The 15,918-nt window shown below is 45.8% G+C and overlaps 1 protein-coding gene across 5 annotated transcripts in view; it reads right to left on the bottom strand.

Moving 5' to 3' along the window:
- The window catches only part of xrn1 (5'-3' exoribonuclease 1), a 146,185-nt gene that overhangs the window by 38,715 nt on the left and 91,552 nt on the right, over positions 1 to 15,918 (bottom strand). For 4 of the 5 annotated variants that reach the window (XM_038817150.1, XM_038817148.1, XM_038817147.1 and 1 more), the window contains 6 exons: positions 14,784 to 14,853; positions 14,201 to 14,423; positions 12,243 to 12,374; positions 11,585 to 11,713; positions 8,251 to 8,392; positions 154 to 239 (listed from right to left, as the gene is read on the bottom strand). In XM_038817150.1, the coding sequence (XP_038673078.1) occupies positions 154 to 239; positions 8,251 to 8,392; positions 11,585 to 11,713; positions 12,243 to 12,374; positions 14,201 to 14,423; positions 14,784 to 14,853 (782 nt within the window). The remainder of the gene's footprint in view (positions 1 to 153; positions 240 to 8,250; positions 8,393 to 11,584; positions 11,714 to 12,242; positions 12,375 to 14,200; positions 14,424 to 14,783; positions 14,854 to 15,918) is intronic. The other variant, XM_038817149.1, reaches the window with a different exon arrangement.

Below are 15,918 nucleotides of genomic sequence, written 5' to 3' on the forward strand. Positions count from 1 at the left end.
TACACCTTTTGCTAATTTAACAACAGAAAATTAAACATCAAGTTTCACAATGGCCAATGTATTGTATGGTGGATCATCCTTTTAGATTTCAGTCTACATCTGGAGTTCAGAACATTAATTTTCCAAGTTAGAATTCTGATACCTGAATATTACCTGTTTACTTTGCAGTTTGGAAACTGACGACTGGCCAGAGTTTTCAGGTCCATGGGTTCTTGCCTTGAAACATTCAGAGTTGTCCTCTTCAGCAAGAAATAGAAAGATAGTTTCAACTTTATGAAATAGAAAATACATACAGCATTCTATCACGTACACCAGCATTAAATTTATTTATAATGAAGGCTGTGATATTAAAAATTAAATAGCTACAAAATATAAAATACATTTGTGCACAGATGATCATTTTATAAGAAATGAATCATGTAGTGGGATGATTAAATTTTTAAAAAGTTGGTTTAACAATAGGTGTATAATAGAAGAAATTAAAGACATTTAAGAAATATTATGCACAGGAAAGCTAGTTTTTGGCAGGCTCTGAAGAGATGATTTGCTTCATAGTACAGATCACAGTATTTAATCTGCTTTGTCTGGGGCTTTCCTGTCTACAGTTCCTGCACTGTACCATTAGAGGTCACCACATATCTGAATTGCCTGCAAGGTAATTCTCTTGAGAATGTCTGGCCAGGGTTAGGGTGGAGGGTGTCAGATTAAATAATAATAATGATTATAATCTTTATTAGTGTCACAAGTAGGCTTACATAATAGTAATAATCACTTATTGTCACAAGTAGGCTTCAATGAAGTTCCTGTGAAAAGCCCCGAGTCGCCACATTCCGGTGCCTTTTCGGGGAGGCTGGTACAGGAATTGAACCCGTGCTGCTGGCATTATTCTGCATTACAAGCCAGCTGTTTAGCCCACTGTGCTAAACCAGCTCCTCAACATTGTAATGAAGTTATTGTGAAAAGCTGCTAGGTGCCACACTCTGGCACCTGTTCAGGTACACTGAAGGATAATTCAGAATGTCCAATTCACCTAACAAGCACGTCTTTCGGGAAGGCAAAGGGAGTGGTAATGATAGTTAAGAAATAAAACATTAGTCCAGAGTAAGTGTTAATTGAAGAATAGAGAACACCTATGTGTGAAAACAAAACATGAAAACAAGATACAAACTGGCACCTGGCAAAATAAACAAAATGGTGGACACAGTTCTCAGCCTGAAGTTGTTGAATTCAATATGGAGTCCAGAAAGTTGTAATATGCCCGAAAGACAGGCTGCTGTTCCTCAAGTTTATGTTGGGCTTCACTAGAACATTGCAGCATACCAAGGGCAGGAATGTGAGTGAGAGCGGAAGGTGGTGAATTAAAATGACAAGTGGTAGGTCAGGGTGATGCTTGCAGAAAAGTAAATGTGTTTCAGCGAGTATCATAGATGTCAGCCAATTTGATTCACTACACAGGATATATATTTTTTAAATGGGCAGCATAGTGGCACAGTGGTTAGCACTGCTGCCTCCCTGTACCGAGGACCCGGGCTTGATCCCAGCCCTGGGTCACTGTCTGTATGGAATTTGCATATTCTCCCCGTATCTGCGTGGGTCTCACCCCCACAAACCAAAGATATGCAGGGTAGGTGGATTGGCCACGCTAAATTGCCCCTTAATTGGATTTTTTTTTTTTAAATGCTGAAGGCTCTGGATACTGCAAGGGCTGACAATATTCGACAATAGTCCTGAAGACTTGTCCTCCAGAACTTGGTGCACCCCTAGCCAAACTGTTCCAGTATAGCTAAAACACTGGCATCTACCCAACAATGTGGGAAATTGACGACTTGCATCCTGTACACAAACAGAACAAATCCAATGTGGACAATTACCATCCCATCAGTCTGCCCTCGATCATGGGCAAAGTGGGGACTTCCGGTGGCGGCGATGACATAGGAAGCCGCACATTTGGGAGCTCCCAATTCAAACTGACTTTTCGGCTCTTTTTAGAGCTCAAAACTGAATTTTTTCGACGTCTCCCGGTGGGAGAAGGTGTGCTCATCGACTTCCTCCGCATTTCATGACTCGAACTCGGAGTGGAAAGGGGGTAAAAACGGCAGCAGCTCCCCAGAAAAAACGGGGGAAGGATTCCAAGATGGCGGCCGGCAGAGCACCAGAGGAGTGGAGGCTGTGGGCCCAGGAGCAGCAAGCTGCTCTCCTGCGCTGTTTTGCAGAGTTTAAGGCTGAGGTGCTGAGCTCTCTGCAGGAAACGAATAAAAAGCTCTCGGATTCAGACGACCCAGGGTGCTGCCATCCAGGCGTTGCAGGCGCAGGCCACTGAATGAGAGGAGGAGGCCGTGGTCCAAGTGAGTAAGGTGGAGGGGCACGAGGCACTCCACAAGAAGTGGCAAGACCGCTTCGAGAAGCTTGATCACCGCATGAGGCAGAAGAATCTGAGGATCTTGGGCCTTGCGGAGGGGCTGGAGGGGTCGGATCTGACAACCTACGTGGCCACGATGCTGAACTCGCTAGTGGGGGCAGGATCTTTCCATCTGCCCCTGGAGCTGGAGGGAGCCCACAGAGTACTGGCCAGGAGGCCTAAGGAGAACGAACCCCCGCGTGCGGTGCTGGTGAGGTTCCACCGGTTCAGTGATCGGGAGTGTGTGCTGCGCTGGGCCAAGAAGGTGAAGAGCAGCAATTGGGAGAATGGGGTAGTACGGATCTACCAGGATTGGAGTGCGGAGGTGGCTAAGCGGCGGTCCGGGTTTAATCGGACGAAGGGGGTGCTCTATAAGAAGATGATAAAGTTTGGAATGTTGCAGCCTGCGCGCCTGTGGGTAACTTATTTGGATCGGCCTGGAGGAGGGACAGGATGGGGGATGATCCCACTTTGGGAGGGGTCGGGTTTTTGGCGGGAGTTTCAGGAAGGAGCAGGTGTGGGCCGGGGGGACAGAGGTGAAGTGTTATCGCTGTGGGGACTAGGTCGGGCGGGGGGTGCTGGCCTGGGGCGGGCAGTCGACGGGCTATGGCTAGTCGACGGGGGAGGGGGGAGGGACGCCTTCTGATCCGGTTGGTCACCTGGTATGCGAGAGGATTGAATGGGCCGGTGAAGCGGTCTAGGGTACTTGCTCATCTGAGGGGGGCTAAAGGCAGATGTGGCAATGCTTCAGAAGACCCACCTGAAGGTGGCGGACCAGGTCCGTCTGAGGAAGGGGTGGGTGGGGCAGGTTTTCCACTCTGGGTTGGATGTGAAGAACCGGGGAGTGGCGATTCTGGTGGGGAAAAATGTGTCGTTTGAGGCATCTGAGGTGGTGGCTGATAAGGGAGGTAGGTATGTTATGGTTAGGGGCAGGCTACAGGGAGAGACGGTGGTACTTGCTAGTGTATATGCCCCAAATTGGGATGATGCGGGCTTTATGAGGCGTATGCTGGGACGGGTCCCAGATCTAGAGGCGGGAGGTCTGATCATGGGGGGGACTTCAATACGGTGTTGGATCCTTCATTGGATCGGTCCAGCTCTAGGCCGGGTAGGAGGCCGGCGGCGGCCAAGGTTCTGAGAGGGTTTATGGACCAGATGGGTGGGGTGGATCCATGGAGGTTTGTGAGGCCGAGGGCACGGGAGTACTCTTTCTTCTCCCAAGTACATAGGGTCTACTCTCGGATAGACTTCTTCGTGGTGAGTAGGGGACTGATTCCGAGGGTGGAGGAGGCCGAGTATTCGGCCATTGCAATCTCCGACCACGCTCCGCATTGGATGGAGTTGGAGATGGAGGAGGTGCGGGACCAGCGCCCGTTGTGGCGGTTGGATGTGGGGTTGTTGGCGGAGGAGGAGGTGTGTAGGAGGGTCCAGGCAAGTATTGAGGGGTACTTCGAGGTGAATGATACGGGGGAGGTCCAGGTAGGGATGGTCTGGGAAGCCTTGAAGGCAGTGATTCGTGGGGAGCTGATATCCATCCGGGCACACAGGGAGAGAAGCGAGAGGAGTGAGAGGGATAGACTGGTGGGGAACATGCTGGAGGTAGATAGGAGTTACGTGGAGGCACCAGAGGAGGGATTGTTGGGGGAGGGGCGCAGCCTACAGGCTAAATTTGATTTGCTGACCACTAGAAAGGCGGAGGCACAAGGGGCAGTGTATGAACATGGTGAAAAGGCGAGTAGGATGCTGGCTCATCAGCTCCGCAAGCGGGATGCGGCTAGGGAAATTGCTGGAGTGAGAGACAAGAGTGGGAATGTGGTGCGGAAGGGGGTAGAGGTGAATGAGGTCTTCAAGGACTTTTGCGGGGAACTGTACCGGTCGGAGCCAACGGTGGAGAGGAGGGGAATGGAGAGGTTTCTCGACGGGCTATCTTTTCCGGGGGTGCAGGAGGAGCAGGTGGAGGGGTTGGGGGTGCCGATTGAGCTGGAGGAGCTGGTTAAGGGATCGGGCAGATGCAGTCAGGGAAGGCGCCGGGGCTGGATGGGTTCCCGGTGGAGTTCTATAAAAAGTTTGTGGACCTAGTGGGCCCCTTGCTGGTGCGGACACTTAATGAGGCGTGGGAAGGGGGGACTTTGCCCCCGACGATGTCGCGGGCGCTGATTTCTTTAATCTTAAAGAGGGACAAGGACCCCCAGCAGTGTGGTTCATACAGGCCCATATCTCTCCTTAAGGTGGATGCCAAGGTGCTGGCAAAAATCCTGGCCACCAGGATAGAGGACTGTGTGCCAGGGGTTGTACACGAGGACCAGGCAGGTTTTGTTAAGGGAAGGCAGCTGAACACGAATGTGCCGAGATTGTTGAATGTCATCATGATGCCGGCGATTGAGGGGGAGGCTGAGATAGTGGTGGCGCTGGATGCGGAGAAGGCCTTGGATAGAGTGGAGTGGGGGTACTTATGGGAAGTGTTGGGGAGATTTGGATTTGGTGAAGGGTTTATTAGATGGGTGAGGCTGCTATATGAGGCCCCGATGGCGTGTGTGGCCACGAATGGGAGGAGGTCGGAGTACTTCAGGCTTTACCGAGGGACCAGGCAGGGTTGCCCCCTGTCCCCCTTGTTGTTTGCATTGGCAATCGAGCCGTTGGCGATGGCGTTGAGGGATTCAGGGAGGTGGAAGGGTTTGGTGCGGGGTGGGGAGGAACATAGGGTGTCGTTGTATGCCGATGACCTGCTACTGTATGTGGCGGACCCGGTGGGAGGGTTGCCAGCGGTGATGGAGCTGCTAGCTGAGTTTGGGACCTTTTCAGGCTATAAACTAAATCTAGGCAAGGGTGAGGTGTTTGTGGTGCACCCTGGGGACCAGGAGGAAGGAATTGGTAGGCTCCTGCTTAGGAGGGCAGGGGAGAGTTTTAGGTACCTGGGGGTGCAGGTGGCCAGGGACTGGGGGACTCTTCACAAACATAATTTCACCAAGCTTGTGGATCAGATGGAGGAGGAGTTCAAGAGGTGGGACATGTTGCCATTGTCGTTGGCGGGGAGGGTGCAGTCCGTCAAAATGACGGTGCTTCCGAGGTTCTTGTTCCTCTTTCAGTGCCTGCCCATCTTCATCCCCAGGGCCTTCTTTAGGAGGGTGACTAGCAGTATTTTGAGCTTTGTGTGGGCACATGGGACTCCGAGAGTGAAGAGGGTTTTCCTGGAGCGAGGGAGGGATAGAGGCGGGCTGGCGCTGCCCAACCTTTTGGGGTACTATTGGGCGGCCAATGTGTCAATGGTGCGTAAATGGGTGATGGGGGGGGCAGCGTGGAAAAGAATGGAGATGGCGTCTTGCAGAGGTACGATCCTGGGGGCCTTGGTAACGGCGCCGTTGCCGCTTTCTCCTGATAGGTATACCACGAGCCCGGTGGTGGAGGCGACTCTAAGAATCTGGGGACAGTGGAGACGGCATAGGGGGGAAAACAGGGGGCTTGATGGAGGCTCCATTAGGTGGAAATCATCGGTTCATCCCGGGGAACACTGATGGGGGATTTAGGGGGTGGCATAGGGTGGGCATCAGTAAACTGAGGGACCTGTTTATTGGCGGGAGGTTTGCGGGCCTGGGGGAACTGGAAGATAAATTTGGGCTCCCCCAAGGGAACATATTCAGATACTTGCAGGTAAAGGCGTTTGCTAGGCGACAGGTAGAGGAGTCCCCTTTGCTGCCCTCGCGGGGGGCGATGGAGAGTGCTTTCGGGGGTGTGGGTCGGAAGGGGGAAGGTGTATGACATTTATACGGTAATGCAGGAGGTGGAGGAGTCGTCAGTGGAGGAGCTGAAGGCTAAATGGGAGGGGGAAACTTGGGGAGCAGATAGAGGACGGGACTTGGGCGGAATCCTTGGAGAGAGTCAACTCTTCCTCTTCATGTGCGAGGCTTAGTCTCATCCAATTCAAGGTGCTGCACCGGGCCCACATGTCGGGGACTAGGATGAGTAGGTTCTTTGGGGGTGAGGACAGGTGCACCAGGTGTTCGGGGAGTCCAGCGAATCATGCCCATATGTTCTGGGCCTGCCCGGCACTGGAAGAATTCTGGAAGCGGGTGGCGGGGACGGTGTCGAGGGTGGTTGGATCCAGGGTCAAACCAGGGTGGGGACTCGCGATTTTTGGAGTTGCGGCGGAGCCGGGAGTGCAGGAGGCGCAAGAGGCCGGTGTCCTGGCCTTTGTGTCCCTAGTAGCCCGGCGGAGGATCTTGATGCAGTGGAAAGATGCGAGGCCCCCAAGTGTGGAGACCTGGATCAGTGACATGGCGGGATTTATAAAATTGGAGAGGGTCAAATTAGCCCTGAGAGGATCAATACAAGGGTTCTATAAACGGTGGCAGCCTTTTCTGGACTTCCTGGCTCAAAGATAGGTATCTTGGTCAATAGCAGCAGCAATCCGGCGGGGGTGGGTTCGGTTCTTTATTATTGTTTCTATTGTTTCTATGGTTATGTAACTTAATATTGTGTTAATTTAAGTTGTTGTTAATATGTTTTGTTGTTCATTGAGGATGGGCGAATGTTTGATTGCTATCATTATTGTTATTGTTGGTATTTTATTGCGGTTCGTTGTTATATAAATACAACATTTTTCAATAAAAATTATTTTTTAAAAAAGGATCATGGGCAAAGTGGTGGAAAGGGTCATCAACAGAGCTATCAAGAGGCACTTGCTCAGCAATAACCTTCTCACAAACGTCAGTTTGGGTTCCACCTGGGCCACTCAGCTCCTGACCTCATTACAGCCTTGGTTCAAACAAATTGGAGGCCAATCTTCTTAGCTCCACGAGTTGCTCGGGGTGGTGTCTCTCTCGCCTTCCGTCCCCCCCTTCCAAAAATGCCTGTCCACCATCTACAAGGCGCAGATCAGGAGTGTAATAGAATACTCTTCAGTTGCCTGGGTGAGTGTAGCTCCAAACACTCAAGAAGCTCGAACCATCCAGGACAAAGCAGCCTGCTTGATTGCAACCCTTTCCACAAACATTCAATCCCTCCCCCAATGACAAACAGTAGCAGCCATCTGTACCATCTACAAGATGCAGTGTAGGAATTCACCAAGTCTCCTTATGCAGCACCTTCAACCACAACCTTCCAGAGGGACAAGAACAGCAGAAAACTGGGAACAGCTGGAAATTCTCCTCCAAGCCACTCACTATCCTGACTGGGAAATATATTGTCATTCCGTCCCTGTTGCTGGGTTAAAATCCTGGAATTACCACCCTAACAGCACTGTGCAAGTACCTACATCTCTGGGACTGCAGCGGTTCAAGTAGGCAGCTCACCACCACCTTCTAGATACTGATGCCTACATCCCATAAATTAATTTTTAAAAACTGGTCACCCAGTCTGCAGTTGGTCACCCCAGTGTAGCGGGGACTGCATCGTGAGCAACAAATGCAGAAGATGAAATTGTAAGTATTACAAATAAAGTGGAAATAAGTGATTGGGGCCTAGGGAGGGGACTGGAAGTGAAAAGGTAGCTGTTACATCTCCTACATGGAAAGGTGATGAGGTGTTGAGAGTGATGGGGGAGTGGACCAGGGTGTTGCAGAGAGTACATACAGTCCCTTTCGAATACTGTCAGGGGAGGTGAAAAGTATGAAAATGAAAAACTACCAATTCCTTCAAAACATTTGAATTTACCACAGTAAAGTAGCACAGTAAGATATGCAAGAATGTCATTATGAACACCGATTGAAATTGGATAATTTCCAAAATAGTTGCGTTACCAAAAATTTCTGGCATCATCAAATCAATTACAAATCAATTGTTTTAATTCAGTTACTCCATTTAACAATTTACCCATAACCACATTGTTTGTCTTGCAGTTCATTTCCAATGGTTACCTTTTCTGGCATGTGCCTGTTGCTCTGGTGCTACCCATTTCGGTTTTTGCTGCCCATCTGTTTTGAATGGTTGCATTGTATTTTCTATACAATTGGGTTTTTTGGACTGAAACCCTGAAACAGATGCTGGCTCAGTCACAGTCTGGAAGGGTAGAAGAGAGTAAAAATAAAGCATACACATTTAAACCAAAATAAAATACTGTTCAGTTCAATGCGCACCACATCTTCATTCGAGAATGCAACCCAATGTGAGGGGGATCTACTGCTAGTCAGCATAAAAATGGTTGTGGCTTTACAAAAAGTTTAATTTTTTGAAAGAAATCTGTGTAATACATTTTTACATTTACCTTTTCATCAAATTGTTATTGCTGTGAATCTACAGGAGATATTTTACCCAGCAATATACTGTTGCTCAACAGTATAGAAGTATTTATCCGATCTTGATGCCATAATACCTGTTTAAACTACCTTTGGCTCTTCTGGGGTCCGTATCCTTCTATTCATGTATTTGATAAGATGCCTCCTAAAAGTAGCTGTCATACGTGCTTCCACCACCTTCCCCGGCAGCGAGTTCCAGGCACTCACCACTACCCTCTGTGTAAGAAAACTTGCCTCACACATCGCCTCTGAATTTTGTCCCTCGCATATTAAACATATGTCCCCTAGTAATTGACTTTTTCACCCTGGGCAAAAATATATGACTGTCCACTCCTGTCCATGCCACGCAATTTTGTAAAGTTCTATCAGGTCACCCCTCAACCTCGTTTGAGTGAAAACAATCCGAGTTTATCCAACCTCTCCTCATAGCTAATACTCTCCAGAGCAGGCGACATCCTGGTAAATCTTTTCAGTACTCTCTCCAAAGCCTCCACATCCTTCTGGTAGTGTTGTAACCAAAATTGTATGAAATATTCCATGTGTGGCCCAACTATGGTTCTGTACAGCTGGAGTATGACTTGCCAATTTTTATGCTCAATGCCCCGACCGATGAAGGCAAGCATGCATTATGCCTCCTTGACTACCTTATCCACCTGCATTGCCACTTTGTGATCTGTGGACCTGTAGCCCAGATCTCTCTGCTGTCAATATTCCCAAGGGTTCAGCCGATTACTGTATAGTTCTCACCTGTATTAGACCTTTAAAAATGCATTACCTCACATTTGTCCGGATTAAACTCCATCTGCCATCTCTCCGCCAAAGTTACCAACCGATCTTTATCCTGCTGAATCCTCATCACTATCCGCAACTCCACCAACCTTTGTGTAGTCCGCAAACTTATTAATCACACCAGTTACATTTTCCTCCAAGTCATGTATACACTACAAACAAAGGCCCCAGCACTGATCCTTGCAGTCCCGAGTCACAGCCCTCCATTCAGAAAAGCACCCTTCCACTGCTACCCTGTCTTCAGCTCATCTCGGATCCCGTATGACTTCACCTTTTGTACCAGTCTGCCTTGAGGGACCCTGTCAGAGGCTTTATTGAAGTCCATGTAGGCAACATCCACTGCCCTTCCTTCATGAGTCATCTTCGTTACTTCCTCAAAAAACTCAAATCAAGTAGGTGAGGCAGGATCTCCCCTTCACAAAACCATGCTGCCTCTTGCTAATAAGTCCATTTGTTTCAAAATGGGAGCAAATCCTGTCCCAAAGAATCCTCTCCAATAATTTCCCAACCACTGACGTAAGGCTCACCGGCATGTAATTTCCTGGATTATTCCCACTACCCTTCTTAAACAAAGGAACAACATTGGTTGTAATAAAAATGTTGAATTGGCTGATAATTTTCCAAGAACAAACAGGGTCAGACCACTATAAAATTAACTTTGCCATAAGAAACTAATTTGCTTCATCTACTAATACACCAGAGTGGCGTTCCTATTTCTCATAGCCAAAGTGACATTCGCCTGCAGTGAGAAAACCGGTGAGAATCCTGCCAATGGCAAGAAATCTCACCTAATATTGAGCCTTTAGCAAAAATGTTTTCCCACCATGCGATTCACACCACGCTTGTGGCGACTTGCTTCCAATTCATTTGCCCTGGGAAAAGATAATCTCTGCAATCAGAGGGGCGCTGCTTTTAAACGTCTTGCCAGTACTCCCCTGCACATGTTCCAAGTCTAGTTGGGGCTGGCTGCCAGAAACACAGCACCAAGCTTTTCAGCTGACCTCACCAAACTCTGGATGGTGTGGAGCAGAGGCATGACACTCTCTGCCAGTGATCGTGCAGGCATCCATCAAGCAAGGGCACCACTCTGCCTGGGAGACAGTAGCCCCTGATATGGAGCGAGTGAGGATGGGGCAACAGTGAAGATGATGAATTATCTTCTTCATGCAGCCAGGGTTAAGTCTGCCTCATCTTTTCTGTTGCACCCATTCTCGCACCCAATACACCTTATGGATCCCCAACACTTGTCACGACGCCCCCTCCAACTGCATGCCAGCCTTCATCGCCATCTGGCTCAGCAGGACCCCTGCTTACACGCTCCTCATTCCAGAACAAACTAGAGCACAACCGGCATAAGCGGGCACAGCCTGCCAGTGTCATGCCTGAGCTGATGCCTGATGTCAGAGCTTGAGGCCTGGGTGACTGTGCGTGCAGCCACCCGTGCTGGAGCAATGATAATTTAGAATGCACATGCGGCCTGAATTAGAGGAGCGCAGATAGTTTGGGGGATTGTGGAGTTAGTGAAGATTACAGAAATAGGCACAGCCATGGAGGGATTTGAAAACAAGAATGTAAATTGTATCAAGACTTTCGTTGGCCAGGAACTTAGGTTGATCGAGGAGCACAGGTGTGATAAGGGAACAGCACTTTCTACCAGTTAAGGCATGGGCAGTAGGGATTTGGACAACCAACTTTATGGAGTGTAGAATGTAGCAGATCAACCCACAGGTGTGCATTGGAATTAAAGTCTAGATGAAACAAAGGCATGGATGAGGGTTTAGCAGCAGATAAGACGAGTTGGGACGAAGTCAAACAATGCTGCAGTGGTCCGAAAAGCCAATCTTGGTGATAGTTTAAATGGGAGATTGAAAGCACACGTTACGCCATGGTTGTGAATAGAATGACTTAATCTTAGACGTCATCAGGGAACGGGATGGATCCAGTAGCTAAGGAACAGAGTTTGGACCAGGGACCATAAACGCCAGCTTCTGTCTTCCCAATATTTAATTGGAAGAATTTCTGGTTTAACATGCAAAAATGGAAATGGAAGTGGTTTGTTGCTTGGACCATTTATTTTAACACAGTTTTAAACTTATGAAGGCATACTGTATGAACTGCAGCTGAAGTATGTCAAATATTACTGATTTGACTTCAAAATTATATTTACCTTTTCTTGCCAAACCGAAGGGTGTTTACTGGCCAAAGAACTACTCCCTATGTGGAGGGGAGAAGTTCCAAAATTGCTATGCAAGGACTGCCATACGTTGGAGAACTCATCATCAGGCTTCAATTGGCCCTACATCAATAAAATATAGTACAGTTCAAGGAATAAATCAATTGCTGTACTACAAAAATAAGAACGTGTATTTGTTTTACAATTTAACTTGTCACAACAACAGTACAGAAGTATTGATTGTCATAAGAATGATGAATCAGCTGGTCATGTTCCAGCAGCAAACATGGTCAGACCACTATAAAATCAACTTGACATTTAACAAGTCAGTTGCGTTACTGACTAACACATCAGAGTGGCATTGCCATTTCTCATAGCCATCAAACTGACCTTGAGTGCGTTTACCAGAGGGTCAAGAGTGGCCAATTTAAGAAATGGAAATTTCACACCAGTATATCAGAGAATGCTACATTGGAGGGTTTGATGGCAATGAAGCTGCAAAAATGCTCTGTTCTTCCTATCTTGGGCAAATGTAGAATATTTTTTGCTCTGTACAGGTGCATTCAGGACGGACAGAAGCATTGGAGAGTAAAATCAGATATCTTTTTAAATCACCATGCACGATTAAATAAGTAGTCAAATACTTTCCTACCGGCTTAACAGACCCTCCTTTGCCCCAGTTTTCATCGTTTGGAAGAAAGCTAGACGGTCCATTTGCTTTCTGATGGTGGATTTGATTCTTCGGATTTTCTACCCTGAGATATGGTTGCCTTCCATTCAGCTGCTAAATGATAAAATCCATAATTATGCAACCTTAAAAGATCTTCATCCAAGTTTGGATGATGTATTTCTACACCAATAAAACATTTCAAACTAATTCAACAATGTGTTTACATGATTAATCTTGGTGACTTCTAGAACTAGAAACACAATACAAGAATGTTGGAATCCAGTTTACAGAAAGAGGTCTAAATTACATGGAAAAATTTGATCCTGCTGACACACATGCTGTACAGTACACCAATGGTGACTTAACAAAAGGCTGACATTTCCACCAAGTCCAAACTGATCTAGACCCACCTCACTCTTTGCTGTGATGGTCAAACTAGTTTAAACACCCAAGCAGAATCTAGCTACGTGGAAAACACATGCAAAGCCCCATAAAAAAAAGATTTAAAAAAAATAAATTTAAGAGTACCCAATTCATTTTTTCCAATTAAGGAGCAATTTAATGTGGCCAACCCATCGACCCTGCACATCTATTGTGTTGTGGGGGTTAAACCCACGCAAACACGGGGAGAATGTGCAAACTCCAGACGACAGACGACAGTGACCCAGAACAGAGATCGAACATTGGACCTTGGCGTTGTGAGACAGCGATGCTAACCACTGTGCAACCGTGCTGCCCTCATAAAAGCAGGAATTAACGCTGGATCAAATAAATCAAATATCCAAACAATCAGAAAATTATATAAATAGATTCTAGTCCTATTTCACCATTCAAATCTCCTGCTGCATTTTTAAAAAACGACTAACATCATTCGTAGTTCTGTATTTATGAATTTCAAAGCCAAAACATAAACTATTGTATTAACTAGCAGAATTTGTGCATAATTGCCAAATTAATTTCAATCAGGTTCATTTCAGAAGGTAAAAGCGCCACATGCTCGTTGAACAATAAGAGGTCAAATGAAATAGTGGAGCAAAGACTCACAAATCATTAAAAGTAGCAATGCAAGTGAACACAAATTTTAAAAAGGTTAATTTTCTAGAGGAATAGAATTGACAAGCAGAGCAGTCATGTTAAACTTGTATAAAAAATTGGTAAGATCACACTTAAATGCACCTGCATTGTTCTAGTTTCCATTTTTAAAAAGGAATATAGACTCTGGGAAAGGTGCAAAAGTGATTCACAAGGATAACAGAAGTGAGAAGTTATACCTATTTAGAAACATTTAACAACCTCTAGAAACTGAAGACAGAGGGTTAATAATAGAATCTTTCTTTCAAGATCATGATCATGCAAGTGTTTAGTTAGAGTAGCCAGAGGAAATGTTCCTACTTATGGGAAAGACCAAAACCAGAGGTCATAAACGCAAGTTAGTGACTGATAAATCTAACAAAGGATCCACGAGAAACCTCTTCAGCGAGAAAGTGATTAGAATGAGGAACTTGCTACCACAGGGAAATTGAGGCAAATAGCTAGGTGTCAAAAAAATGAGAGTAAGGAATAAAACATCATGCTGACAGATGAAGGTGTGGAACGTAAACGCTGGCATATACAAGCTTTCACACTGCAAAACACATTGCAACTCAAGCATGAGTATGAGGATCAGTTCAGTTAATTAACAAATGGAAACACTGAAGCAGGACAGAGAGCATTTGTCAAAGAATGGGCGAGTTAACATATTGCACACAGAATTCTCATCAAAACACATGCTAATCCTTGTATTGAAGCATCAGCACTTGAAAGTAAACTCATCTTTTCTCTCCAGATACTGGCTGACCTGTTGAGGAGAGTTGCTAGCATTTTCTGTTGCAAATTTGCAGCATCTGCAGTTTCTTAGTTTTCTTTGTCCAGTCAGTTCATTAACATTTGCATTTCTTTACCTGTGTAGGTACAAATAGGGAGCGTGGGGAGTGGTTCAGGCCTCCTGTCGACACTTTCTGAGCACCAGACTGTGAGGAAGGATACACTGCATGTTGAGGTATAGGCGCTGGTTGTGGCTTTAATAATGCTGCTGCTTTCTGACCTCCAAACTCCAAGCGGTTACCATGACTGAGGTTGATTAAGGCACACTTTGGGAGTCTATAACCTCGGCCAGAAGAGCATCTAAAGGCAAATGTAGTGCATTAATGAGTCAAACCCGAATCAACCTCATTTCCATTTAGAGACATCCAGCAAATTTCTTGAAGTGCTAATATTCTTAGGCAATAAATGTGGTGATGCTAGCATCTCCAATATTTAATTAATAAAAATCAAAACAAAGCAAAGCTGATCCATGGCAAATAGTCGTTCGATTCAACATGAAGACAATCAAGTTTGATTTTCACTTTATTGTCCTCGTTTAAGAAATTAATCTCTTAGCTAGCAAAACCTATCTGCTTAATAATGCGCTAATCAATTTGTGCAAGGAAGACATTAAATTAAAACATTTATCTTAAAGAGCCAACCATATTAGTTATCACAAACCTTATAACAAGTCCACTTGGAAATTCGTCATCAAATAATACTTCATAAAATTCATCAGATTCTCTCTCAGCTACACAAGAGAAGATAAGTTCAAAATATTATTGAAAAGAACTGTAGCACACCTCAAACAAATACATTAAAATTTAGCAACAAAATTATTGCCTTTCACTTTTACACTAGCACAAAATAAGGACTGTTTTTAATGCAATTTGTTCATGACAATCTTACAGAAGTTTATATATTCTTGACTATTAGAATTCTCAAATATGGTGGTGAGCGCAGGGGTTGCGGTGGAGTGGAAAATCAGGGATTTTGATCAGATTGGTTGATCCAAACTTAAAATTGCATTTGCCCCATTATTTTTTTGCTTTTAATTTAAAATAATGCTGATTCAATCAATGTACTGCCCAAAAATCGTTGAAAAGGCAAATGTAGTGCATTAATGAGTCAAACCTGAATCAACCTAATTTCCATTTAGAGACATCCAGCAAATTTCTTGAAGTGCTAATATTGTTAGGCAATAAATGCGGTGATCTAGCATCTCCAACGTTTCATTAATAAAAATCAAAACAAAGCAAAGCTGATCCATGTCAAATGGTCTTTCGACCCATTATAGTTTGAGAAATTAAATAATTAGGCATATATTCTTATAATGAGTCTGGAGAAGAAAATAATTTTTCGATGTTTAATTTATATTAATTTGTTTTTAATTTTAAGTCCGTAATTGGATCCACTGTATATTCATCTACATTAACAAAGATGGATGATAAGGCACAGGAAGCAGGGTTGAGAATTTCAGACGGTAATAATTTAAAAAATGGAATTGTGCAGGATGCTGAAAAGCAACATTTGCAGCAATCTGATCAGGGCAGCACGGTAGCATGGTGGTTAGCATAAATGCTTCACAGCTCCAGGGTCCCAGGTTCGATTCCCGGCTGGGTCACTGTCTGTGCGGAGTCTGCACGTCCTCCCCGTGTGTGCGTGGGTTACCTCCGGGTGCTCCGGTTTCCTCCCACAGTCCAAAGATGTGCGGGTTAGGTGGATTGGCCATGCTAAATTGCCCGTAGTGTCCTAAAAAGTAAGGTTAATGGGGGGATTGTTGGGTTACGGGTATAGGGTGGATACGTGGGTTTGA

This window comes from Scyliorhinus canicula, chromosome 13 (assembly GCF_902713615.1).
Source record: "Scyliorhinus canicula chromosome 13, sScyCan1.1, whole genome shotgun sequence".
NCBI classification, from domain to species: domain Eukaryota; kingdom Metazoa; phylum Chordata; class Chondrichthyes; order Carcharhiniformes; family Scyliorhinidae; genus Scyliorhinus; species Scyliorhinus canicula.